The sequence below is a fragment of the Ovis canadensis genome, chromosome 20 (assembly GCF_042477335.2).
Source record: "Ovis canadensis isolate MfBH-ARS-UI-01 breed Bighorn chromosome 20, ARS-UI_OviCan_v2, whole genome shotgun sequence".
Classification (NCBI taxonomy): Eukaryota; Metazoa; Chordata; class Mammalia; order Artiodactyla; family Bovidae; genus Ovis; species Ovis canadensis.
In genome coordinates this window covers 41,449,588-41,474,786 of record NC_091264.1, presented here as the reverse complement: position 1 = coordinate 41,474,786, position 25,199 = coordinate 41,449,588, and the positions used below count along the sequence as shown (strand labels likewise).

Genomic DNA, 25,199 nt, shown 5'->3' with positions numbered 1-25,199 from the left:
GTTAGCTTCTCCATCGGGGAAGCCTCATTTCCTAAGGCCATCTCAGTTTCCAGCTGCAACTTATCACCCAGGGCCCTAACATTCGCTGGGGAGGGCTGACATCTAGTCACATGGCTCCTCTCTCAGAGCTGTGCCCTGGGCTGCACACACCACCTGCAAAGAGGAGGCAGGGTGCCTTTTTCTAATTCACACCAAGGTCCTCTAGTGATGCCCACCCAATCCTAACCACTTCCCTTCTTTTCCGTGCTCCTCCCTGTGATCTTCGGCTCACCTGTGCCAGCCTGGGCAGCCGGAGGACAACACCCCCCAGTGCACTGTTCCTTGAGCCCCTTCACCAGCTCCTCCAGGATCTCCAATCGGACTCTCAGGGCCTGCACCTCTGAAGCAGGGACAGGGGGCTCAGTGCCTGGGGGACAGCCACAGCCAGCTGAAGGGGGCAGGTTAATGCGGTGGGTGAACACCACCTGCTTCTCCCCTCCTTCCACGGTGTGCTCGTAGAGCCGAGAAGAAGGGCCTCCCCCTTCTGGCTGCACTGTACGGCCCCCCGGCTGGGGAGGGGGCCGTGGGGCTGGGAGTGTCACGTTGGAACGTGGAGAGAAAGGGCCTGCTGTGACAGTGCCCAGCAGCATCAGAAGGGCCAGGTTGGAGGTTAGGGAACATTGGGTGGGCATCTTTCCGGAGGCTGTGGGGAGAGAGGGCACATATGAGAGCAGACTCACAGAGCAGACAAGATGAATGCCCCCTTCCCCAACACACACGCCCACAGTCCCACCACCCACAGCTCATCCACCCGACTCACGTATTGGCAAAAATCCACATTCAGCTTGATCCTATCACACACCCTCCCTGGGCAGATCTGTCTCTACCTTGCTTTCTTATGTCATTTGGTCACCCAGCTCCTCCACTCCTTATTTTGTTTATTTTTTTACTGTTCCATCCACACTGGTCTTTTTTGTTTGTTCCACAGACGCTACAAGCTTACATTAGCCTAAGGGCCTTTGCACTACATGTTTTCTCTGTCTGGGGTGCTCTTCACTCAGCTCTTAGAGGTTGGCTCCTTTCTGTTCAAATCTTAACTCACAAGTCATCGACTCCCAGAGGTCTTCCTTGGTGCCCGATTGGAGCAGTCTTTCATCACACTTCATCACAGTGTCCTGCTTATGTTCTTCATGCCATTACTGCTGCCTGAATTATCTGTTTGTGTGCTACTTCCTTGTTATCTTTCCCCCACTACCAGAACGTGAATTCCACAAGAACAGGGACTTCATCTGTCCTGGTATTGCTGCATGCTTGTACCTGGCACACGGGATGAGCACTATACAACACAGGTTTTCTTTTTTGTTGTTGTTGGCCATTCTGCACAATTTATGGGATTTTAATTCCCCGATCAGGGATTGAACCCAGGTCCTCAGCAGTGAAAGTGCAGAGTCCTAACACTGAACCACCAGGGAATTCCCTATCCAACACATTTTTGTTGAATGGGTCAGCAGATGAATATAAAAGACTAATCCTTCCATAAGCAACTGGATCCCAGCTGCTAGTATCTTTTTAGAAACTTTAAGGTATAGATTATCCTCTCCTTCTTTCATTTAGCCCCTCACTGTCAACTAGATTCTTCCCATCATCTTTTCATATAAGCTCAAAAAGCTCCTGTTTTCTGGGTTTTTTTTTAATCCTCTTCCTCAGGACTTACATTACCAAATATCAAAATTTATTATGAAGGTGCAAGCATAGAGCACAGAACAGAAACAGACCCATACATATGTGGTCACCTGATTAATGAAAAAGAGGCCCCCTACAATTAAAAGGAGAATAAATTGTGATAAATGGTCCTGGATCAGTTGAAGATCCACATGGGAAAAAATCTATCTCTACCCTACGTCCACATACAGAAATTAATTTGGAATGAGTATATAGATCTAATCGTGAAAGGTAAAGCAATACCTTTCACAAAATGTCTTAGAGGAAAAAACTATAGGAGAAAATCTTTATGACCATGAAATAAACAAAGATTTTTTAAAACCTAACCACAAAATTTATCATAAAAAATTTCACACAAAACTAAACCACAAAAAAAGATGATACTGATACATTCAGTTCAGTTCAGTCGCTCAGTCGTGTCCGACTCTTTGCGACCCCATGAACTGCAGCATGCCAGGCCTCCCTGTCCATCACCAACACCTGGGGTCCACCCAAACCCATGTCCATCGAGTCGGTGATACCATCCAACCATCTCATCCTGTGTCATCCCCTTCTCCTCCTGCCCTCAATCTTTCCCAGCATCAGGGTCTTTTCCAATGAGTCAGCTCTTCTCATCAGGTGGCCAGCGTATGGGAGTTTCAGCTTCAGCATCTTGGACCACATTAAATTGATAAGCTTCTGGTCATCAAAGGACACCGCTCAGGGCTTCCCTGGTGGCTCAGTAATAAAGAATCCACCTGCCAATGCAGGAGACCTGACTTCGCACCCTGGTCCAGGAAGATCCCACATGCCTCAGGGCAACTAAGCCCCTGCACCACAACTACTGAGCCCGTGCCCTGGAGCCTGTGTTCTCCAACAAGAGAAGCTACCGAAGTGAGAAACCCACACACCACAACTGGAGAGTAGCCCCCACCTGCTGCAACCAGAGGAAAGCCCACACAGCAATGAAGACCCAGCACTGCCAAAAATAAATAGATACAATTATAAAAAAAATACAATGAAGAACAAAAGGCAAGCTACAGAGTGGGAGAAAACATGTGGGAAATGTCAGACTACATATATAGGTATTATATATGGTGGGGAGATTGGGAGACAGTGCTTGAGAGTTGAGAGAGGGGATTAAAAATCTAAAGAATTCCTTCAGAACAAAAACAAACAAAAGGCAGGCAACCAGTTTTGTGTTTTTTTTTTTTTAATTTTCAAAAAAAAAAAAGTCTCTCTAGCAAAGAATATATCCAAAGTTCCAATAAATAGATGAAAAATAAACATATGCATGTGTAGAACAAAACTAGTAATCAGGGAAATGAAAATTAAAACCGCAAGAGGGTGCCATCAAATATCCACCAGAATGGCTAAAACTAAAAGGACTGTTGATGCTCAATATTGACAAGAATGTGAGGCTACTGGAATTCTCATTTATTGCAAGTAGGGGCAGAAATTAGTGCAGCCACTTTGGAAAACTGATAGGCAGTTGCTACTAAGGCATACAGCCTATAACTTGGCAATTACACTTCTTGGTAAATACCCAACAGAAACGACTGGACGTATCCTCCAAAAGACATGACTGCATGTATCCTCTAAAAGATGAGTACAAGAATGTTCATGGGATTCTTTTCATATGAGCCTGAACTGGAAGCACCTCAAGTGTCCATTAATAGTAGAATGGATAAATAAATTGGGGCATAGTCATACAATGGGATACTCTCCAGCAATGAAAAAACACCCTCCTGGGACTTGCTGGGTGATCCAGTGCTCAGGACTCAGTATTTTCACTGCCAGGCCCAGGTAGGGGGAGGTTTGCAAGCTGGGCAGTGTAGCCAAAAAGCAAAGAAACAAACTCCCCCCAAATCACCCCCCCACCCCTCCGGCCCCACCTTGTTACACACAGCAACATGGACAAAATTTGACACACCTAATGCTAAGCAAAAGAAACAAGACACAAAAAAAGAACACTGTAAATGATGCTATTCATATGAGGTTCATGAACTGAACTGAATAGAAGATAGAATTACTAGAAATATTTTGCACCTTTAACTGGGTGGTTAAACAAAAGTATGTATAATCAAAAATTAATTGAGCTATACACTTATCTGCATTTCACTATATGCACAAAATATACTTAATATACAAAAATATACCTTAAAAAAATTCCCCAACCTCACACTCCCTCCAGCCACCACATATTTCTCTTCTCTACTTCATGGCCATAGTTGTCAAAAGATTTATCTGGATTTGTTGTTTCTATCTCACATATCCCATGCATTTCTCAACCAGCTCCCATCTGACTTCACCTTCTTTCAGTCTACCAAATAGCCCTCTCTAAGGTCTCCCAGCTTCCCTGGCGGCTCAGATGGTAAAGCGTCTGCCCATAATGAGGGAGACTTAGGTTCGGGTCAGGAAGATCCCTTGGAGAAGGAAATGGCACCCCACTCCAGTATTCTTGCCTGGAAAATCCCAGGGACGGAGGAGCCCGGCAGGCTACAGTCCATGGGGTTGCAAGTAGTCGGACACGACTGAGTGACTGAACTGAAGGTCTCCCAATGATCTGTGTCACAAAATCTAAAAGACGTTTGTCTTCACCTTGATCTCTCTCAAAATCACTGGACACTGATGACCACGTCTTCCATTTTAGAGCATTCTATATCTGTGTTGGCGATAAGGTAGATGGGAGAGATCACTGGCTCTTAACACTTAAAATGTGGCTAGAGGGACTGAAGCACCGAACTTTCTTTAGTACTTTTAACAGCTCTCCAGGGGATTGCAGTGTGTAGCCAGAGCTGAGACCTACTTGGGGTAGTCATCCACTCAGGTACCTTCATCCAGATCCAAGAGTTTAATTTCCAAACTGTACCCCAAAGTATAAACTATCTCCTCTTAACTCCAAGCAATATAGCTATCCTATTTGGCATCTCCTCTTGGGCACCTCAGATTCAACACATCTAAAACAACTCAACGTTCATCCCTCCTGTACCCATCCCTTCTCAGTGTTCTCTACCGCAGTTCATGGTCCCATAGTTACTCAGCTTCACAAGCCAGAAACCCAACAGCTCATTCACCACCACCATATTTCATCATATCAACCCATATTTTATTGTAAATGTCTCTTTAATTTACTTATGTTTCTCCCTCTAAGCATCATTACAGTCCAAGCTACTATCTACCTTTTGCTTAACAACTGTGATTGCCTCCTACCCGGTTCCTCTGCTTCTATTCTTGCTTCTTAAAAATCTTGCAAAGGCAAATAGAATGTCCCTCTCCCTCAAAAAACTTTTCAGTGGTTTCCTCTGAATAGTCTTCAAATACTGACAGACAGTCCTGCACCATCTGGCCCCTGCTGACCTCTCCCACCTCATCCCTCATAAGACTTCCCTCCCTCTCTCCACTCCGGTCCCACTGGCTTTATGTCCCCCACATTCTTCCCAGCCCCAGACCTTTGTATCTGTGGTTCCCTCTATGGAATGTTCTTCCTTTTTCTCTTGGCTTCCTCATCATTCAGGTCTCAACCCCACATCTCTTCCTCAGGAAACCTTTCCTGTACAGGTCAGCTTCCCTATCATGTGATATTACAGGATCATGTAACTCCCATTTGCAGCATTTATAATAATTTATACTCACATATTTATTTGTGGGATTATTTTATTACTTTCTTGCCCACGCTCAACCTTGCCCGCTAAACTGTAAGGTCCATGGAGGCAGACATAGCACCTGGTTTTTTCTTTGGTTTTGGCTGCTATAGCCTTACACCTGGCACATAGTAAGTGCTCAAAAAAATATTTATTGACTATATAGATATTTAGTCAATTTACATAGTTCAAGTCAAGCCCAGGGCTAGCACAGGGCTGGAACCAAGGACAGGACCAAGGTCAGGGCTAGGACCACGGACAGTGTCTGGGGCTGAAAGTTGGTTAGAAACAGCAGCTGGGGCAGCTGTCGGCCAGGGAGCAGGCCATGTGTAGATCCTGGCAGGGCTGCATGGAACAAGCCCATTGGAAAACCATTTGGCACAGCCACCCAAATCCACTAGAGCTGTGTTCAAACCCTATGACCTGGCAGCTCTACTCAGAGGGGTCTACCCACCACAACAGTACTTCTCATAATAGCCGCAGACTGGGAACTACCCAAATGTCTCACACGAGTAGAATGGATTAAATAACATGTGGTTTGTTCACAGAGTGGAATAAAATAAAGCAATAAGAACAAAGTATAACTATATGCAATAACATGAATGGGTCTCACTAATATAGGGTGGAGCAAAAGAAGTCAGACACAAAGAAGAACTTGCTGAAACATTCTGTTTATGTGATGTTTGAGTCTAGACCATGTTAACTGGCAATCAGTAGAGTGGCAAGTCAGAAATGTGGCACTCTTGGGGGAATGGGGACCAAGAAGGGGCATTGTGGGGAAATTCTGGGGTGCTAAGAACACCTTGTTTCTTGATCTGAGTGCTGGTCACCCAGTTGTATTTGTGGAATCCACTGAGGCAAGAACTGGGAGGCACAGGGAGACGAGGATTAGAGAAGCAAGGTAATGGGGTGATGGGGGGAACCAGGAGAGGAGGCCTCAGTAACAGAGATGCGTGGGGGGTTCAGGCGAAGGGTTAAGGAGCGGTGTTAGCAGGCACCCAGTTCGTCCAGACCAGAGAGCCTGGAGAGGGAAGGAGAGCAGGGTGAGTGGTGGGAATGCTGACTGAGGAGGAAGGTCAGGGGCTGTGACCAGTGCCTCCCACAACACACACACATTTATTTCCTGGCTTCCTACGCTTAAAATTCTCCTCTGAGTCTGAGAAAAAGGAGTTTCCAGGGCTACCAGCCATCACACTCCACCACCATCCCACCAGAGGTGGAAGAGGAGTGGGCAAGAGGAGCAGAGTGTTTCCACACTGAGAGGCACCCTGCCCCACAAAGCCCAGCAGAGAGCCTGGCAAGCAGAGAGCTGCCCTTCCCTCAGCCCATCAGCCCCTCTCTCAGCTTGGAGTGTAGTCCTGGGTGTGAGCTGGGCTCTGACTTACCTTCAAATTCTGTTGCTCTGTGTCTAATGTTGCACACATCTCTAGGTGCACACACACAAATACACATACACATAGAAATGTACTCACATGTGCTTATCCACAAATATGAACACACTTTTGTATCTGTGCATTCTAAGTCGCTTCAGCCCTGTCCGACTCTTTGCAACCCTATGTACTATAGCCCCTTAGGCTGCTCTGTCCTTGGGATTCTCCAGGCAAGAATACTAGAGTGGGCTGCCATGCTCTCCTCCAGGGGATCTTCCCAACTCAGGGATTGAACCCGTGTCTCTTACATTGGCAGATGGGTTTTTTACCACTAGCACCACCTGGGAACTATACACATACTTATATTCATCCAAAGAAGCTTGCATCTTTGTGGGCACACACATTTGAGTATGTGCAGGGGTTTCCCAGCAGTAAAGAACCCACCTGCCAATGCAGGAAACTCGAGTCGATCCCTGCCTGGGTCGAGAAGAGCCCCTGGAGTAGGAAATGGTAACCCACTCCAGTATTCTTGTCTGGGAAATCCGATGGAGAAGCCTGGCGGGCTACAGTCCATGGGGTCACAAAAGAGACACGACTTAAGTACTAAACAACAACAACAAGGGCATACACACACAAACTCCTCTTCACATTTCCTCCACATCAGTCATTGAGCGATGTCTAAAAAAGCTGATTTCTCATTGGCTCAGAGGGCAGTTGCGTATGTCAAAGAACTTAGTTGGAGTGAGGGGAACCACACAGGAGACCCTTCTTCAGAGGAGGCAGAGGTTACAGGGTGCTCCACACCACTGGGGGTTTGGGGGAGCTGCCAGTCCCCCTCCCACAACAATCGAATCCTGCACCTCTTCCCCACTTGGTGGGCGCAGGGGGAGGGTCTCTGCAGCGGGAAGAAGCGGGAAAGTAGTGACGCTGGTCTGAGAGGAGAGGCCCGCACAGGCCACATCCCCCGAGCCTCCCTCCCAAGCCCCTCTCCCTCCCGTCTCCACCGCCCGCCTAGCTCCTCATTCCCATTTCTTGAAAGAATCGCGCTCTGCTCTCAGCACCAGGAAAGCAGGATACATGGGTGTCCCTTATGTTTCCCTCTCATCGCCCGCCCTCCCGCGGCATCGGGGGTGCCTTTGCGCAGCGAGGAAGGAGGGGAGCACGGGCCTCCCCCTCTTGGCACCCTTCCCATAGTCGGAGGGCTGGCAGGGATGGGGCATCGTCCCAAGCGGTGACTCAGCGCGCAGGGTATTCATGTGGTGGCCAAGTTTGACACTTCGCTCATCAGGGACCGTAGGTCCCAGGAGCTGGGGAGAGGGGCTGGCCTCCTGCAGGGATGTTCGAGAGGTGGGGGACTTTGGCCCCACCCCCGTGCTCCTCTCTGTCCCTCGTGCCACAAGAAGAGTGAAGGTAGGAGGATTCTAGGGCTGCGAGGACAAGGAGGGAGGTGAGGGCTGGGCTGGGTTTGGAAGCAGGTGGCAAGGAGGCAACCGGGAGATGGGGCAGTTGGAAGATCTAAGACACCCCTTATTCTGGGAAGTTCATGGGCCAGAGACGTCGGAAAACTAAAAGAAAGGATTTCTGGACCCTCAGTGGCAAAGAGTCCTGGGGAGGAGCACTGAATGACCAGGACTCAAGGGAAAGAAAGTTGAGAAATTGAGGTACTGGGTCCCCGGGGGTCTGGAGGCAGGGCCAGGGAAAGAGGGGAGGGGGGCTGAGGATCTGGGAAGTGGGCGGGGATTGGAAGCGGATCGACAGCAGCTGCGGTGTTTCCGTGTTTCCGAGTTGCTTCCCAGTAGTTCCTCTCAGTTCCATTTCCAGTTGTTTCCAAGCCATTAAATTCTTTCCAGGCGAGATAAGGGTCCCGCCCATCCCACCCAGGGTGTGTCACGTGTAGGGGGGAGGTTCAGACGGACAGAGCAGGAGAGCCGGGAAGGGGGATGGAGCGAAGACGGAGCCCCTGTGCCCCCTTGGAGGCATCGCGAGTCATCCCAGCCCCGCTGAACTGTGAGTCATGGGTGCAAAGCTCTCTGCCAAGAATAAATTTTAGGATTCTCTCCACAGACTCCGTGCCCTTCCCAGACCTGGGAGTCCTAACGTTGCCCCATTGCTGCATTTCCTAAAGGCTCGAGACCCCCAGAACTCCCTTCCGGGGCCTTGCAATCCACCTGCTGCCACCTGGGGAGTCCCCATCTGGATGCTCAAAGAAGTTCCCTCGGGCACGTTCCTGGAGTTCTGGCTCAGCCGCTCCAGCCAGATCACCTGGGGTTCCACCAGCACTTCCCTCCTGAAGTTCAGCCGGCCACCAGCTCAGCCTGGCCTCTGGTTTCTCCCAGCCCCAGCACCACACCGATAACCGCCTCCACCTTGGTGCCGGCTCTGGTCCTATCCAAACCCCAGCATCCATCCTCCGTGCCCAACTCACACACACCTGCACTGACTCTTTCTCCCAGACACACCCTCCACGGGAGTCCGGTCCCCGGTGCATGGTCTTATTTCCTCTGGCCCCGCAGAAAGTCCTTGCTCTCCTGGGAGGCTCTCCTGCCAACCTTCACCTGGGGTTTGGGGATAGAGGTCCCCACCTCTCCCGTCTCTTTCCTCGGTCTCCCAGAGACGGAAGTTACTTCCTTACCTGAGTAACCAGCAGTTTCAGTGTGTCTGCACCTGCTCTGTCCCGAACTTGACAAGGGGGTTCTCAGGGCAGGGTGGGTGGACGCCCCTTAGCAGCCCTGAGTTCCTGGGTATATCCCCTTGCTCGTTCCCTGCAGCAGGGACTCACTGAGCCGCGACCTGACTGTCGATCTGGGCAGCGACAGTGAGGAGGAGGGAGACTGCAGCCAGCCGGGGGAGGAGAAGGGGAGGACCAGCATGAGGTCAGGGAGGGGAGCGGAGATAGGGCAGGTCCTCCCACCCACCCGCCCCTGCCAGGCCCTCCCAGCGTCATCATATGTCACCCCTCCTCTCCTCCCCTCGTCATCCCACCCCCCTCCCTGTCTGGGATCACTGAGTCCCTCAATACCCTCATCTCACCCTCGCCAGCCCTCATCCAACCTCCCCCATCCTTTCCTTATCCCATTTTTACTCTTCCTCCTCACTCTAATTTGTGTCCAACTTGACACCCCCATCCCTCATGTCATTTCTCCTTTCCCCCACAATTTCTCCACCTGTTGCTCCTGCTCTCTGACCTGTTTCCCCCTCTTCCAATACCCTTTCCCACGGCTAACCCCTCTCCCTCCTCGGAACCTCCCCCACCTCTTCCCAGCTGCCACATCCCTCCAGCTGGGGTCTTGCCCAGCACCCGCTCCTTCATCCCCCTACCATTTATCTCCTGGCAGGGGCAGGCGGCAGAGAGGGTGGGTGGCGGGAGGAAGCCTCCCTCCGCAGTCTAGACTGCTCTCCACGAGGAGCCTCCTTGTCCCACCTGGGCCCCTGCCTGGCCCCACTGCTCCCACCTGCACTGTGTCCTCTTCTAGCCCCGTCTCTGTGCTGCCTCTCCCCGTCTGTACTGTCCAGTCTCTGGTTCTCAGCTTGGGGATCAGTGCCCCGTTTTCATTCTCTCACCTCAGCAGCTTCCTAGAGAAATGGCAGATGAGGCTTGGGCACTGGCTGGACAAGGGTGTGGCCTGAACACTGAGACATAGACGACTTGGGAAGGAAGGTGGGGTTCACAGGAGACAGGGAAGGGAAGCCTGAAACTTAGGAGGAAGGTTTGGGGATGGAGAAAGAGCTGAGAGCCAGGGGCAGACATGAGGGTGGTGGGCACATGGCACGCTGATGTTCTGGAGAGGAAGGGGATTAATTCTGTGCTGCAGTGGAGAAGCAGGGGTAGGGAGGGAGTTGTGGGCTGGGTAGATAGGGAGACTGGCCAGAGAGAGGGCAGAGTGGCCGATGCCCACATCAGGCTGCCAGGCTGTCTCTCTGGTCTCATTTCCCCACGTGCTTTGCTCCCCTGATGAGGGGCTGCTGGATAAGATATATCCAGGCTGAGGGAGGTTTCACGAGGATAAAGTTCTTTCCACCCAACTACAAAATGGCAGCCCACTCCAGTATTCTTGCCTGGAAAATCCCATGGATCTCGGAGCCTGGTAGGCTACCGTCCATGGGGTCGCAAAGAGTCAGACACGACTGAGACTTCACTTTTCACAGTCCTGACCATGGAGGAGAGGCTTGGCCAAGTGACCGCTCGTGGGTGACAGGGAGTGCGGGAGCCCGTGTCTGACTCTGCGCGCAGTTGGGGCAGAGGTGTCCGCAGGTCCCCAGGGTCTCGGGTGTGCTGCTTCTGGGCAGGGTGCCCTGGCGCAGCATGTGGCTCTGCGGAATGCTGGTGGCTGAGGGCGAAGGCTCGTGTGGGTGCTCGCATGGGTGTCCCCGTGTGTGTCCGTGTGTCTGTTTTTTTTCTCCTGGCTTTGATAGGAAAGATGAAGTCAGCATCTTGGATAGAGCTGGGTTCAGCTTCCTTCCTCTGCCTTGGCCCGAAGCCCCCAGGGCCTGAAATAGGTAACAGTTTCCCTCAGCTCTCCATGCAGGGCTTGGGGGAAAGCACATAAAAGGATGGAGGGTCTAAAATGGCATTACCTAGAGAGAGCAAACTTCAGAGAACAGATTTTCTCTGATACTGCCAGATTCTAGTTATTCTAACGGTCATATCCTGCCCCCCGTCCCTTTTTTTTGGTCCTATACCCTATATGTTGGTTTTATTTTTACTTTATTCATTTATTTTTCCGCTGCATCGCTAGGCATGTGGGATCCTAGTTACCCCACCAGGGAACAAACTTGCACCCCCTGTAGTGGCAGCGTGGAGCCTTAACCACTGGACCAAAGTATGGAAGTATAGTGGAAGTATGGTCACCATAGGTATACTTGGCCCAGAGAGTGGCCGGAAGAGCCTGGAGAGAAAGAAGGACTGAAATGATGGCCTTGGGGTGTTTTCGAAGTCCACTTCTCAGGGGAGACAGGATGCTGGAGTCAGAAAAGGGTGTGAGATTCCAGACATTCACAAGCTCACAAGGCATTCAAAGAAGCCGAAGCCACTGCAGTCCTGACAGATACAACTCCAGCTTCTGAGATAATCATTATCTAGAATGTGATCCACACCCTGGATTTCAGGCTCCTGGAGGAGCTTATGTCTTATATATGTATGTTTGCCTTTTATCAGAAAAGCACTGCGCCTTGCATAACGCAGGTGCTTCATAAATGCCTGTCAACACTGAGTTGCCAAAGGACTGTGAGAGAAGGAAGTGGCAAGAGTGTCTGGCAGGGAGTCCAGTGGTTAGAGTGGGATCGCCTTCAGCGAGGTGTCGGAGGCGCTGGACAGAAAGGCTGGTGTCTTACTGAGAACTATTTGTGCTCTGGCTGTTCTCCAAATCCTCAGCCTAGGTGTCTTCAGCTCTGGGCCTCCATCCTTGAATGAACCTCCAAGTTCCAGTCCTACCCTCAGGAGGATTAGAGATAAAAGGTATATAGCAAGAAGGAAAGGAGAAGCCGAGGAAGACAAGAGTAAGGGCAATTGAGGGCAAGGGCCTGAAGGATAGAGAGGGAGCGAAGAGGCCAGGGGCTGTGATCCAAAGAAGCAGTCCCAGAGAGGGGAAGATAGAAAACAGTTGTGCCGGGCTTCCGTTTACAAAGCCCTTTCCTACACCGCAGCACTTCATTAATCCCACTTTATGCTGAGGAAAACGGGGGCTTCTAGACATTAACGGACTTGGCCGGGTGATTTTGCTAGTGGTGGTGAAGGTGGGCCTCAGGCCATGTTTTCAGATTCCAAAGCCTGTATGCCTCCTCCTCCCCCAAGAAGAGCCCTAGAAAGATCCAAGACTTAGGGCAGAAAAAAATGAAGGGCTTCAGGCAGGTCTTGTTGGGGAAGGGTGGGTGCTCTTGATTTCTGAAACTTCTTTCTGCATCCAGTTATGATGCAGACTCAGTGGGAAGAAACTGCCAAGTGTAAGTCAGGGGGTCAACACTTCATTATTGAGACTGGGGGTTGGGGCGAGGTGGGAGGTGATGAGGGACGTGGAGAGAAAAAACTGATCATGAGATGAAAGAGGGGAGAGAATTAAGAGGCTGGGTTGAAAAACAGGGCGAGAGAGCCACAGGAGGAAGAGTTTGGACCCTTAAAACTTCCTTTGCCTGGAGACATGGGTGTGGGGAAAAGGGAGGAGGGAGGACATTTCTATCTCGTGACAAAAGAAAAGTCACACAATTATTTTGTTCTCTGCTCTGGGGCGGGTGGGCGCCCGTATTTACCAGAGGGACCGGGGTCGCTGTAGCAACCACACATCTGGGCCCCGGAATCCAGATGTGCTGTATCCAGAAGCCATAGCAGAACGATGAGGCAACGGTGTGAGGCTCTCCAGTCCTGGCCCCACAGCTGGGAGAGGACCGAGCGCTGGAGCAGGGAGGTGAAGGGCGAGGGGGCAGGGGGGCGGAAGGAGGAGAGGGCTGGAGCGGGGGAGGAGAGAGGAAGTTATGGAAGGGGGCAAGGAATGTGGACAAAGGAGTGGAAGCAGCCGGGGGAGAGGAGAAGACCTAGAAGACAGGGAGCAGACTGTGTAGTGGAGGGGAAGGAAGAGAAAAACACAAAAACCTCGAGAAACCAGCAGATGAACAAAGGATAAAGGGTGTAAATGAGAAGGTGATAACTCAGGGCTGGGTAGAGGGCAGAGAAAGGCAGGAAACCAGTCTAAAGAGAAGAGGGAGAGACAGTGGATGAAAGGCGATTCTGAGGAAGGAAAGTAACAGAACAGAAAGATACAGAGGGTCTGAGCCAGGAAGGGGTCAACAGGACGTGCAGGAGTGACAGCACGTGGAGGTGGCCTTCGATGGGGCCACAGCTAGAGATCAGCATGGGCCTGCAGGGAGGCAGCCAGACTGACCTGCTTTCACCCCCCATGGCACACCCACTCTCCACACCTCTCCTGAGCCATCCTTCCCACCACCCAGGCCCTTGCCAAGACAGTGAGTCCTGGCTTACACCACAGTGCCAGCTGTCCCCTGCCAACCAGCCAGAGGAGCTGCATGCCACACCCCAGAGCCCCCTTCTGAGAAACCAGTACTTTAAGCACTCTCCTGAGCTGGCGTCAGGAAAGAGAAAGCGACAGGACAATGAAATAGTGACGGACCCAGATGGGATAAAAGTGGAATTGAGGAGAAAAGGACCAGGTGAATGGAGAGAGAAAGGAGCAGGTGAGGAGAGAAAGCTGTGTCCACTGTAGACCAGGCATTCTGCACGTCATTTTTCCTCCCCACATCAACCCAAGGAGTAGGCAGGAACACCCCGTTTTGCAGGTAGGCAACTAAGGCTCAGTGTGTTCAAGCAACCTACCAGAGTTGGTCACTTCGTCGCATCTGACTCTGCGACCACATGGACTGTAGCCCACCAGGTTCCTCTGTCCATGGGATTTACCCAGCAAGAATACTGGAGTGGGTTGCCATCCCTTCTCCAGATCTTTCAGACCCAGGGATTGAACCCAGGTCTCCTGCACTGCAGGTGTATTCTTTACTGTGTGAGCCACCAGGGAAGCCCAAGATACCTACTAATAAAAGGCAAAACAGGAACTCCATCTCAGGTGCTCTGCCCGCAGAATCCTTGTTCTCCTTGCACGCACTGTCTGGATCAGGCTTGGAAGGGCTCCGGGGACCTTGGGACAGGAAGTGATGGTAGAAGAGCCAGGGCTGCCCTCTGGAGGGAGGAAAGGCCTAGTTCCTGGGGGCCCTAGGTTCCAGGTTGCCATAGTTACTTGGTCTGTTTTCACCCCAAACACAGTAATGGGAAGCAGGGGAGCCTGGCTGAACACGTGAGGTTCTTCCCTCGCTTTCAGGCCTGGGCTTGTGGCCCGGGTGGCCCCTGTCCAGTCATCTGGGCGTGGAGCCCAGGCCCAGCCCACGCCCTCCCGCTGACCCAGGACACTCCCGCAGGGCCGGGTCCGAGGTGCTGCTGGACAGGAGCCCCTGATGGGGAACCCCCCAGGTTGAGGGAGTCTTGTCGTATTCTCCGTCCTCCTAATTAGAAAGCACAGCCTTTCCTGCTGGCCCCGCAACTGTCCTTTTCTTTCAACTGGACGCTCCAGTCTCGATTTCCTCGTTTGGAGCTAAGGAGATGCTTCTCAGCGTCCCTCTTCCCTCCAAACACTGCCTCCTTCTCCACCGTGGCTCCTCCTTTCTGGGCTCACAGCCCCTGGCCCCCAGCTCCATTGTTTGTTCAAGCTGCTCCTCCTGGAAAGCTAGGGGGAAGAACCTGCTAGAATGCAGGGGACCCAGGGAGGCAGCCCATTCACCCTGAAGGGCGTGGGGCCCCCTGTCCTTCCTGTTTACTCAAACACATTCCAGAATCTGCACTCTCTAGCCCGTCACACTATGGGACATCCCTCCCCCGCTCCCCCCAGACACCAGACATAACCCTCACCCGTTACAGGGCTGGGGAGAAGGGGATGACGTGAGGTCTGTGATCGCACACCCACTCCACCCAGGGCTAGCCGTGTCCTCAGTGCTCGGCTCTCTGACACACCGGCCATACAGCAGCCATGTTCCCCTAAATGACCCATCAAAAGCCAGGAAGGCAGGCACCATACCTTCAACTCCCTCCAAGTTGTTTATTTAATAATAAAAAAGAAGATATGCCCATACATCCACCTGAACTCCCTCCGCCATGCCTCGTCGACTCCCAGGAACTAACTCCAAAATGTAAAAACTTCCCTTGTCCCGCCTGGGGACTAAATTCCCACCTCCACCCCCCAAAACAGAAATACAAGAATAAAGAGTGTACTGGGGCCCACTCACCCCAAAACTTAACTTCACTCAGCACCTTCAAGGAAAGAAGCAGGGGTTGGAGGTTCATAGAAATGAGAGGAGCTCTATATTCCAAAAAAGGGGTGAGAAGAGAGGAAAACTTCCACCCACCTCCAAATAAGTGCTTAACCCCCAACACCCTGTCTTCCCTTTACAAATTGCCGCAAGCCCAGGGACCAGGAAAATTCAAAACAGTCCCACTTGGTTGCTCCCACCCCTACCCCCCAGTTCCAAGTCAGTGTGAGTCATAGAGGTCAGAGATTATTGAGGTAGAGGGCTGATGGGCGGCCTGGTGGGCCTGGCTGGCTGCTGCAGAAGCTGGCAAGGGGCCACCTGTGGCATTGCCCGGGGTTGAGGACGGCTGTTTTCGTAGCGAGGGGGGCACTGTGGAGGTCTTGATGTGAATCACTCTGGTATCCATGACCTCACACTCGATCTGCATCATCTCCTCATAGTCCCCAGGGGGCCCCCGGCCTGACAGGGTCTCTGTGAGAAGGGCAGAGTTAAGGGAGAGGAGAAGGGGAAGGCAGAGAGGTCAGAAAAGCAGAGGTGTGCAGGAGGAACGGGCAGTGATGGGGAGGCAGATCCAGGGGGTGTTCAATGAGAAGGCAGGGATGGAGTTGGTGCAGGGAGAAGTGGCAGGGGCCAGGGGGGGCGGGGGTGGCGGATGACAGTGATGAATGTAAGGTCATAGAAGAGAGGACATCAAGAGAAAAAAAAAGAAGTAAGACTCTGGCAGGTTCCCAGCCCACCCCGCCCACCCTGGCCCACAGCCCTAAGCACCTTCACCTAGGGAGGACCCACGTCTCATCTTCCTCCCATCAGTCTCCTGCATTTTGTTTCTCTCCAACCATTTCTGGCTTGCTCTCACCCATGTATCTAGCATCACTCTAGAATCCCCACTCCTGTCATTTCCCCCCTCAACTCTTCATGCTGGATCTCCCCATTGGAACTTCCTTATTTCTCAATTTCAGGACCTGTCCCCACACTGGGCAGGGAAAGAATTACCATTGGGGGCCATGGCAGGCATCACCAGGGACATCTTGGGCCGGGAGGTCTTGTTGTGGCTGATGGCTGGGAGCAGCAAGTGATCCTGGGGACAGAGGGGCCAGGCCAGGAGGGTGGAGGAAAAGGTGCTGACAGGCTCCCTGGCCCTGCTCTCCAGCCTCGACCTGCAGAGAGACTGCTGGGGAACCCAGGGTGAGGGGATGGGGCCCACAGGAGAAACTCACCCTTCGGAAGGAAACAACATAAAATGTGTCTTCCCGTCGGTCAATTGCATCCAGGAACTCGGGCTGCGAACGGTCTGGTTGGCGGTACAGCTGCAGCTGGCCCATGGAATCCCTGGACAGGTAGGAAAATGGCATTGGTGAAGAAGCAAGCCCAGGGACCAGTTCCCACTGGGGAAGAGGGGAGAGGGCGAGAGGGAGATAGGAGACCCCAGGGGATGAGGGAAGCATGAGGCCCTGGGGGCAGTGCGGACACGCACAGGACAGCTTCTTTAGAGGAGCCTCACTTAATAAACAAGTGCCCCCTTCAAGACTCACCCTTCTGGGGGCCCAGGGGGGCGGGTGGGGACTGCCTGAACTGGAGGTGACTTCTTCCACAGCTGAGACTTCTGGAAGGAGAAGTATCTAAGGATTTGAAGAGGATGAAGGGAAAAGGGAAAAGAGAGACAGCCCCTACAAACTGACGCCACCTCACCCCCACCACCCCAAACCACTTACAATCCCTAGGATGTTTAGCCCTCGTTTTGAAGTGGCCTTCCCTGAACCGGCCCACCCCCTCCTACCTGTTTCTCCTGGGCTCTCTGGGGTGTCTTCCGCCGGCCTCTCTGGTGGCGCTGGACCCAGCCACTCAGCTCGTCAGCAAGCCTGGGGAAGCAGAGGAGGGAGACACCTCCATGCCGGGCCAAGATGCCCACTCTTCTGCCCCGCACATTGGAGGGAAGGGGAGAGGGCAAGGGGTGCTGGCGCTTCAGCACACAAGTCAGCCAGGCTATCGGGGAGGGGCCTCGGGACACAGGGAGGACGCCCCAGTCATGAACCCCCCCACCTCAGGGACTCGGTTCGGTTGAAGTGCCGGCAATCCGAGGAGAGGAAGAGCTGGTCCAGGTCTCTCAGCAGCAGCTCCCTGGCGTCCCCAGAGAAGGCTGTCAGGTTCCTGGTTTGAGGCAGAGAGGGGGTATGACCCAGGGTGCCCAGCACTGCCCCGTCAACAGGAAGGGCCGTGCCGGCATGAGAACAGCTCTGCTGCTGTGTGCGCGCTTAGTCACAGCTGACCCTGCGTGAGCCCACGGGCCGTGGCCCTCCAGGCTCCTCTATCCATGGAGTTTTCCAGGCAAGAATACTGGAATGGGTTGCCATTTCCTTCTCCAGGGGATCTTCCCCAACCCAGGGATCAAATGCATGTCTCTTGGGTCTCCTGCACTGGCAGGCGGATTCAACTGGGAAACCTGGCTCTCCCTCAAAAAGGAAAGGTAACTTTAGGGGAGAAGACACACTCAGCACCCCTAAAACAGAGAGGGCCCTCTCCTTACCTGAAACTTGGGTGGCCTGTAGGGCTGGGCTGGGGCTCCTCAGGGTCCTGGAAGGGATGCTGGGGGGGCTCGGCTCCATGAACTGGCTCTTGTGCCGAGAACTCCAGCAAGTGTCTACGGGGTCGAGACTCCCCTCTGCTCATCCGAGGAGAGATGGAAGCCGGAGGAGGCTCACTGATGCTGTGGATAGAAAAGGATGGGGCACGAGGAAGAATTCCAGCTTAACTGAGGGCCTAGGTAAGAGGGAGGGCTCTGCAGATAGCACGCCTGGTTCCAATTTGTGCTGCAAAACTGACTCTCTTCATCTGCAAGATGGATTGAGAACAGTCCCTACCCACAGAGCCAGAAAACACTAGAAAAGGAGAGTGCTTAACCGAGGGCCCAGAACTCAGTAAGCACTTAATATAGTCACTATGTTTATCAGTGTTCTCATGACCATCTCCTCCGGGACGTACCATTTATGACAGAGACGATGGATCATGAAGGGACTAGGGACTAGCTGGCTACACCATCAGTGCCAAGGACACCAGAGCTGTCTGTGTGCAAGTAATGAAAGGGACTGTGCCGAAGAGGCAATCAAGTGGCCGACAGGTAGGCTCCACCCAGAAGGTTCTGGGGAGACAAGGAGGGTCTCACCTCACAGGCCCAAAGTTGAAAGCGATGAAGAGAAGGAAGACCATGACGCAGACCACCTTCCTGTTTCCAGACCCTAACTTGAGCTCGCTGTTCTAAGATGCAAAGAAAGAGAGAGGCCGGAGAGGGTGAGTCATCCCAGGGAGCCCGCGCTCCCACTGGTCTCTCCAGGCCTCCCGGTCTCACCTCAGTCAGCAGGGCCTCCAGCCGCCGGCGGAGGGCAGCATTCTCCCGCCGGAGCTGCTGGTTGTCGGCCAGGACGGCCTGCAGCCGAGCTTCTAGCCCCTGCAGGTACTCTTTCTTCTTCCTGCGGGACTGGCAGGCCGACTCCCGGTTCTTGATCATCCGCTGCTGCCGCTTGAGCAGCTTGGCCTGGGCACCGGAGGGTCAGAGGGAGAGTGAAAGCAGGGCGGGGAGAGGAAGTGCGCCCGCCACTCCAGGGACTGACTATCAAAAACTCACGTGGGCCCCCTCCTGCCTTCTTAACCTCTACCTGCAGAGCCACAGAGGGGTTCTTCCTCTCTGCTAAAACATTTCAGGGAAGGGGCCCTTCTCTCCACCACTTCCTACTCCTGTGCCTCAGAGCTGCAAGAAGTCAGACTGTAGGAGGAACTTCCCCACCCAGGTTCTTGGTAGAACCTCAGTTCTTTTCCTTGATGAGTGGTCTTCCTTCTTTGCAATTCTCCTTTTTTAGGACCCAAAGTTTAAGCTTGCTATAGTTAGAGAACAGTTTACCCGGCTTTCCCCAAGGGAGTAGCCTCCCTCTTCTATAACACAGGATGACTCCTCTGGCTTTGATTTACTAAGACCACTCCCACTTCTCCATCTGCAGGGACAGCAAACCTGAGGATCCGAGAACTACATGGGGTTGATAAAAGGGGTCAACTCTGACCTTGACGATTATCTTATGGGCTTGCTTGCTCACTTTTTTGCTCCCTTCTCACTCCACAGTTCTCTCCCCTCCCTATTACTAAGCCTTCCTCCTCCTCTCCTCAGTAAATAACTTACATCCACCTCAGGTGGGCAGGAGTTCCCAGGCATAGGGGCTGGAACAATGCTCTTCCTCTCAGGCCGTGGAGTAGGAGGGGTCGGTCCCTCAGGCCGGACTCGAACAGCACCTTGGATGAGGACCACTGGGGACACTGGGGCAAGTGGGCAGGAGAGGGAGGTCTGAGAGCTAGGAGTCAGGTGGTGTCCTTGTGCCCACACCCAAGGGTCAGGGCGCCGGAAGGCTGTGACCTGCCTCCTTCTCTCCTTCAGTACCTGGGGGTGGCTGGACAAGGGGCTGCAAGAGGACGGTGGTGCTGGCGGGCACGGCTCTCAGTGGCATCGGGACAGTGGTTATCACCACAGGTTTGGGCTGCAGTGGTGGCTTCCGGGTGGGCAGGGCTTTGCCTGAAGTAAGGTGAAAGGAAAGAAGGAAGGGATGTCAGGACAACAGGCCTCTGGCCAGGGACCCGAGGGGTCAGGAGACGCATTACCTGAGGAGCCGTCAGAGGATAGGCCCACGCTGACTTGGACAGCTCCAGGAAGGGGGCTGGCGACATCCTGCAGGAGACATCCCTGAGGGGACGGGGACTCTGTTTTTACTTCCAGGACCTCCTCTCCTATGAAAGCCTACATGGGGCATTCCAGAAGACATGCAAGTCAGGACGAGTGCGGAGGAGGAGGAGCCGAAGAAGAGGAAAGCCCTCACACCTCTGAGAGTCAGGAGGAACTCACTGGCGTGCTGGAAGAAGCAGCGGAGTGCATGCTCACCTGGCTGGGAGACTCCGCAGAGAGCAGGGGAGCCTCTGAGCTGATGGAGGAAGACGGAGAGGCAGGCTCTATCTTAATCTGAACATCTGCGGGATGGCATAATGAGACAAAGCGCTGGGTGTCAGATAAACACTGAAGGAGAAGAAGGCTAAGATGCGGAAACGGTAGACACAGTCACTTCCCCTTGTACCTGGAAATAAAACTATTTCTGGCTCAGGAGGGCAATCCAGAGGAGGGGGACTGGAGCTGCTAACCTGCTGCCTCTCCTCCGACCTCTTTTCTCGGAAAGGACTCCCTTCTCCTGCCTTGGCCCCTCTCAGCTGGTTCCACCACTGCCGAACCCTCAAGCCTGCCCTTCCACGTCAGCTGTCGCTTTCTTCCTCACACACCTTGTTCATTCACATGGTGGAGGCCCACATAGGGAGATTCAGCTGCATTCTCATGGGCCCAAATTCCTGTCTGGCTGGATTCCACCTCATCCTGGCCCAATGTGATCATGCATCACCACGCTGACAACCGCCCCGCCTGCATCTCTACCCTTGACTGCTCCCCTGCACCCGGATTCTGACTCCCAAGCTGCCTGCTGGTGACTACCATTCTCACGCCCCTCCATTCACCCAAATTCAACTGGGCTTAACACAGGGCTCACTGCTTGTCCCTTTATACAGATCCCCTTCCTACCATCAGCCTTCAAAGCTCAGTCACCTCTGAGCCTTCACAGTCTCTGTTAAATCTATCTGTAAGACTTGTTGATTGCCCCATGGAGGTTAACCTAGCTGAAGGCCAAATTCAGCTCTAAGATCAATGGTCCACTACCACCTCTGGTTCATAGCTTGGGTTTTGATACTTAATTATAAGATTACCAATACTGCTATTTTAAAATCTCAAGTCTATTTATGTATTTCAATAGGTAATACAGTCATATAATACAAGATCCCAAAGGAAGAAAGGGAAGTTCAGTGAGAAGTGAATCTCCTTTCCTTCCTTGTCCACCAGCCATCCAGAACCTCTCCACAGAGGTGACCACTGTCTGAGCTATTTAACCATATGTTAACCTTCACGAGACTCTCCAAAAGCAAGGACTAGGTCTTGTGCTTCCTCTCTATCAAAGGGATGGGTAAAGTGCATGGGTGCCTGCATGATAAGTCATTTCAGTCATGTCAGACTCTTTGTGACCCTATGGACTGTAGCCCGCCAGGCTCCTCTGTCCATGGGATTCTCCAGGCAAGAATACTGGAGTGGGTGGCTATGCCCTCCCCCAGGGGATCTTCCTGACCCAAGGATTGAACCCACATCTCTTATGTCTCCTGTCTTTGGCAGGCAGGTTCTTTACCACTAGCGCTACCTTGGGGAGCCCAGGTAAAGTACAGGCCTTCAAAAAAATACCTATATATGAGAGGAGAATCTGACTCCAAGAACACTATCCTTTGCAAAATCATCAACAATCTTTTAACTGGTATAGACTTTTCAATCCTTATTTTGTTTCTCCTCTTTGTAATACTTAATCATATGCTGGATATGAGCTGTTTGTCCCTCCAAATCCCTCCCCACCCTCCCCTGCCCTGCTCTGAGGCTCAGGAGGAAAACATGTGTGGCTCTCTTGTCTTCAAGCTTCTGGCTGAACTTCAACCAAGGGGAGGTAGTGCTAAGAAACCCTGAAGTCACCCTGAAATCAACAAGTCCCACACTGAATTCATCATGCTCCCTGCCAGGAGACTCCTGCAGTCGCCATCCAGCGATTGGTACCTTCACCCATGGGGTGGCTGCCCTCATCAGAAACCCAGGCACGTTCTTTCACCCCTGGTCATCTTCAGTGCCCAGGAGGTCACTGCACTCATCCATTCTAATTCACTCTTTCTCAAATCTGCCTTCTTCTCAGCATCTGAGTGTCTTACCTGACTAAGCACATTGACCTCTTTCTTGGTCCTCCTTCTGCTTCTGGTCCTGAGTTTCTGCAATCCAGTGTCTAGTTTGCCACCAGAATCATCTTCCTAATCACACTGTTCTCCTGCCTGACTCTTCAAAGGCACAGAACTGCCCACAGGAAAAAAGCTAAGAGTCCCTAAGCAGGATTCCTACCTGGTCTTGAAGCCTCTGAATCTCCTGGCCCTTCCCTACTCCCTCTCCTTACATCCACTCTAAAGAGATGCAGGTTCCTTATAAACACACTAGTCCCTAGTCTTCTTCTGGCTAATTCCTATCTATCTTTCAAAACTCAGCTCAGGAAACCCCTCCTGCATGAGCATATCCTTGATCTAGCCCCAGCTGGGTGAGATGTCCCCTCTAATGAGCTTTCATGGCACCCTGTGACAATCTCTACCCTAGAATTACCATACTTTAGTTGTCTTTCTCCCACAGCACAGTATGGGATCCTTAAGTCAGTGAGGTGGTAAGGTGTTCTTCATCTTTGCAACTTAGAACCCTGTCCCAGTATCTGGCATGGAGTAGATGCTCAATAAATGTAGGTGATGAATAAACATGCAAGAGTAAACAGACTCAGCAACATTTCTAAAAACAGCACAAATAATGTTACTTGTAGAATGCAGGAGCAAGTATATAGTATTCCAACTTTTCTGTATGCTTGAAAATTTTTATAAAACCTTTGGAGGGAAAGTCACATATATAAATATGCCCTAAACTGCCTGCAAGTTTTTAGAAATGAAAAGCAACAGAAGCAAGAAAAGAAAGAAAAACTATTCCTATCTCTTCAGTGCTGCCCTTACTGTGATTTCCTGAAATCCTCCCTCCTGCTCCTGGTCTCCCTCCTGGTTATCGGCCATCTCCCCTCCCCACCTCTCCTCCTTGTCCTGCTGACCGCACTCCCTCTTTACTCACACACACAAACACACACACACACACACTCTATCTTGGTAAAGCCTGGAGATGATGCAGGCTATTATTACCTGAAGGATCATCAGAGGTGGGGCTGACATTGATCTGGATGGTTTCAAATGGGGATGTTGGATCATCTCCCAGGAGGCAGAGTGGGGGTGCCAAGGACTCTGACTTCACAACCAGCATCTCCCTTACACCAGGGGCCTGGGTAACAGTGAGGGTGAAGCAGGGGGGGACAGAACAAGAAAGAAAACAAAAAGGATGTGTTCAGAGTAAAAGCCAGGACAGAAGCCTTATAGCTTACAAACCACCAGTTACTTGACATTCTGGTTTGAATGGTAGTCAGCATCTTGCTAAGCTGTGTCTGGCCCCTTGTTCTCTTTCTATTTTATTCCTAGGAAAGTGGATAAAATCTCATGATTTCAAATATTGCAGTGGACAACCTGGACAAGAACAGTTCCAGAATTCTCAGCAGTTAACAACTCTCTTCTTCCCTGTCCCCCCACCCAGCAATGGCTGCCACATTTCTCTCTGTATTAAAAAACTCCATCTTCAATTCTAGACAATCAAATGGAAATGTGAAAAATGAAGATATAAAAGAAATGGCAAAGGTAGAAAAGAACTTCCCCCCTCCACCCCATGAGCTGCAGCCCACAAACCATTCCCTTAGCATCAATAGGTGAAGGCAAAGGAATTGACTCCCTGCCACAGAGAGTAGAAGGGAGAGGACTCTCTCACCTGGCTGAAGGGCTCTGTGGAAAGATGTGATGATTCAGAGCTGAAGGAGGAGGAAGAGCAGGGGGAGGATGGCTCAGACTTCACCTGGAGATCTGGAGGAAAACGGGCTAGAAAATAACCACGAAGCGGAGCCTGACAAGAGCCCAAAAAGCGCCCAAGGACATGGGGTAAAAACCCCTCACTGGGCAAGGGAGAAGGAACACATACCAGGGGTCAAAGGGGGAGAGAAGTACACAGGCACTCAGGTGGAGGAGGCTTGAGGATAAGAGGAACTGCACAGCTTCTGGGAAACAATGGGAAGATGAGGGTTTCTGAAAGGATGAGGGAATCACAAAAAGTATCTTACCTGGGAAGATAGGCAGAGAGTCCCAGGGGGGTTCAGGAGGGCTGACGTCCATCCCCAGGTCCAGGGAGCTGCTGCCAAACTAAACAAGGGGGCCGGGTATTAGAAGGCAGAAGTGTGAGGATGAAGGGATGCTCCAGCTGAGCGCTGGCTTGGGGATGAGTCCCGGTTCTGCGACCACTCCCACCCACCAACGGTGAGAGACAAGGCTTGGAGAGCGATACCGGGACATCCTGCTCCGGACAACGGAAGAGCTGCGTCTGCTCCTCGGCCACTTCATCCAAGCCGGCGTACAAAGTGCTGTCTGCAAGAGGTGCGGAGGATAGGGAGTCGGCCGGTAGCGCAACCTGCAGATCCTCACAGAGCCCTCGCCCCATCCCTCATTGGCTCGGCTCGGCCAGACCCACCGCCCGCCCACTTGAAAAGTGATATAGCCAAAGAACTTCAGTCCCTCCTTCCCCAATCCCGGAACAATTCCACATTTCCGCGGGGGCGGAGGTCTTCCCCCACTCCCGCAATCCCCCAAAGCACAACTAGCCGCCTTGTTCCACCCTTCTTCAGACGATCGATTCCGTATTTGCCCAGCCTTCCTCTTTGAGCCTCCGCTTCTTCCTACGTGCCTCAGGGGCACAGCAGGCCACAGCCCTATCCCTTCCCCGAGGCGCCTCACTCCGCGCACCCCAGTCCTCCGGGCTCAGCAAGTTGTCGGTGAAAAAGCGTGTCGGGTCCGCAATCTCGCTGAGGAGCATCAGCTCCGCCATCTTTCCCCCCGCCCCCCAACCATGAGAGGGTTCCCAAGGCCCGCCTCTTCCGCATTATCAACGAATCAATCGACTCTTAAAAATGGAGGGGGCGTCCCGGAAGTCCTTCCGACC

The 25,199-nt window shown here is 52.3% G+C and overlaps 2 protein-coding genes and 1 long non-coding RNA gene across 7 annotated transcripts in view; 1 reads left to right on the top strand and 2 right to left on the bottom strand.

Moving 5' to 3' along the window:
• Nucleotides 1-9,498, bottom strand: part of TNXB (tenascin XB) — a 56,077-nt gene extending 46,579 nt beyond the window's left edge. For all 4 annotated transcript variants that reach the window (XM_069563477.1, XM_069563478.1, XM_069563480.1 and 1 more), the window contains exons 1-2: nucleotides 9,327-9,498; nucleotides 272-682 (exon numbers count right to left, since the gene is read on the bottom strand). In XM_069563477.1, coding sequence (XP_069419578.1) covers nucleotides 272-671 — 400 coding nt within the window. In that variant the 5' untranslated portion in view covers nucleotides 672-682; nucleotides 9,327-9,498. The remainder of the gene's footprint in view (nucleotides 1-271; nucleotides 683-9,326) is intronic.
• On the top strand, nucleotides 8,437-22,907 carry LOC138425512 (uncharacterized). The gene is made up of 3 exons (XR_011251240.1): nucleotides 8,437-8,701; nucleotides 16,765-16,830; nucleotides 20,247-22,907. It is a non-coding gene; the product is annotated as an uncharacterized lncRNA (long non-coding RNA).
• Nucleotides 15,263-25,138, bottom strand: ATF6B (activating transcription factor 6 beta). 2 transcript variants are annotated; one of them, XM_069563483.1, is made up of 18 exons: nucleotides 25,004-25,138; nucleotides 24,549-24,628; nucleotides 24,328-24,406; nucleotides 23,982-24,073; nucleotides 23,312-23,447; nucleotides 20,409-20,494; nucleotides 20,132-20,267; nucleotides 19,914-20,045; nucleotides 19,659-19,792; nucleotides 18,837-19,022; nucleotides 18,654-18,745; nucleotides 18,018-18,197; nucleotides 17,534-17,641; nucleotides 17,271-17,352; nucleotides 17,026-17,096; nucleotides 16,711-16,822; nucleotides 16,487-16,571; nucleotides 15,263-15,964 (listed from the first exon to the last, which is right to left on the bottom strand). In XM_069563483.1, exons 1-18 carry the CDS (start codon nucleotides 25,083-25,085, stop codon nucleotides 15,714-15,716), a joined length of 2,124 nt encoding a protein of 707 aa, XP_069419584.1. In that variant the 5' UTR covers nucleotides 25,086-25,138; the 3' UTR covers nucleotides 15,263-15,713. The 2 variants fall into 2 exon arrangements, with proteins under 2 accessions (XP_069419584.1, XP_069419583.1); XM_069563482.1 differs by having other exon boundaries at nucleotides 23,982-24,088; nucleotides 25,004-25,130.
• Nucleotides 25,139-25,199: the final 61 nt, after the last annotated feature.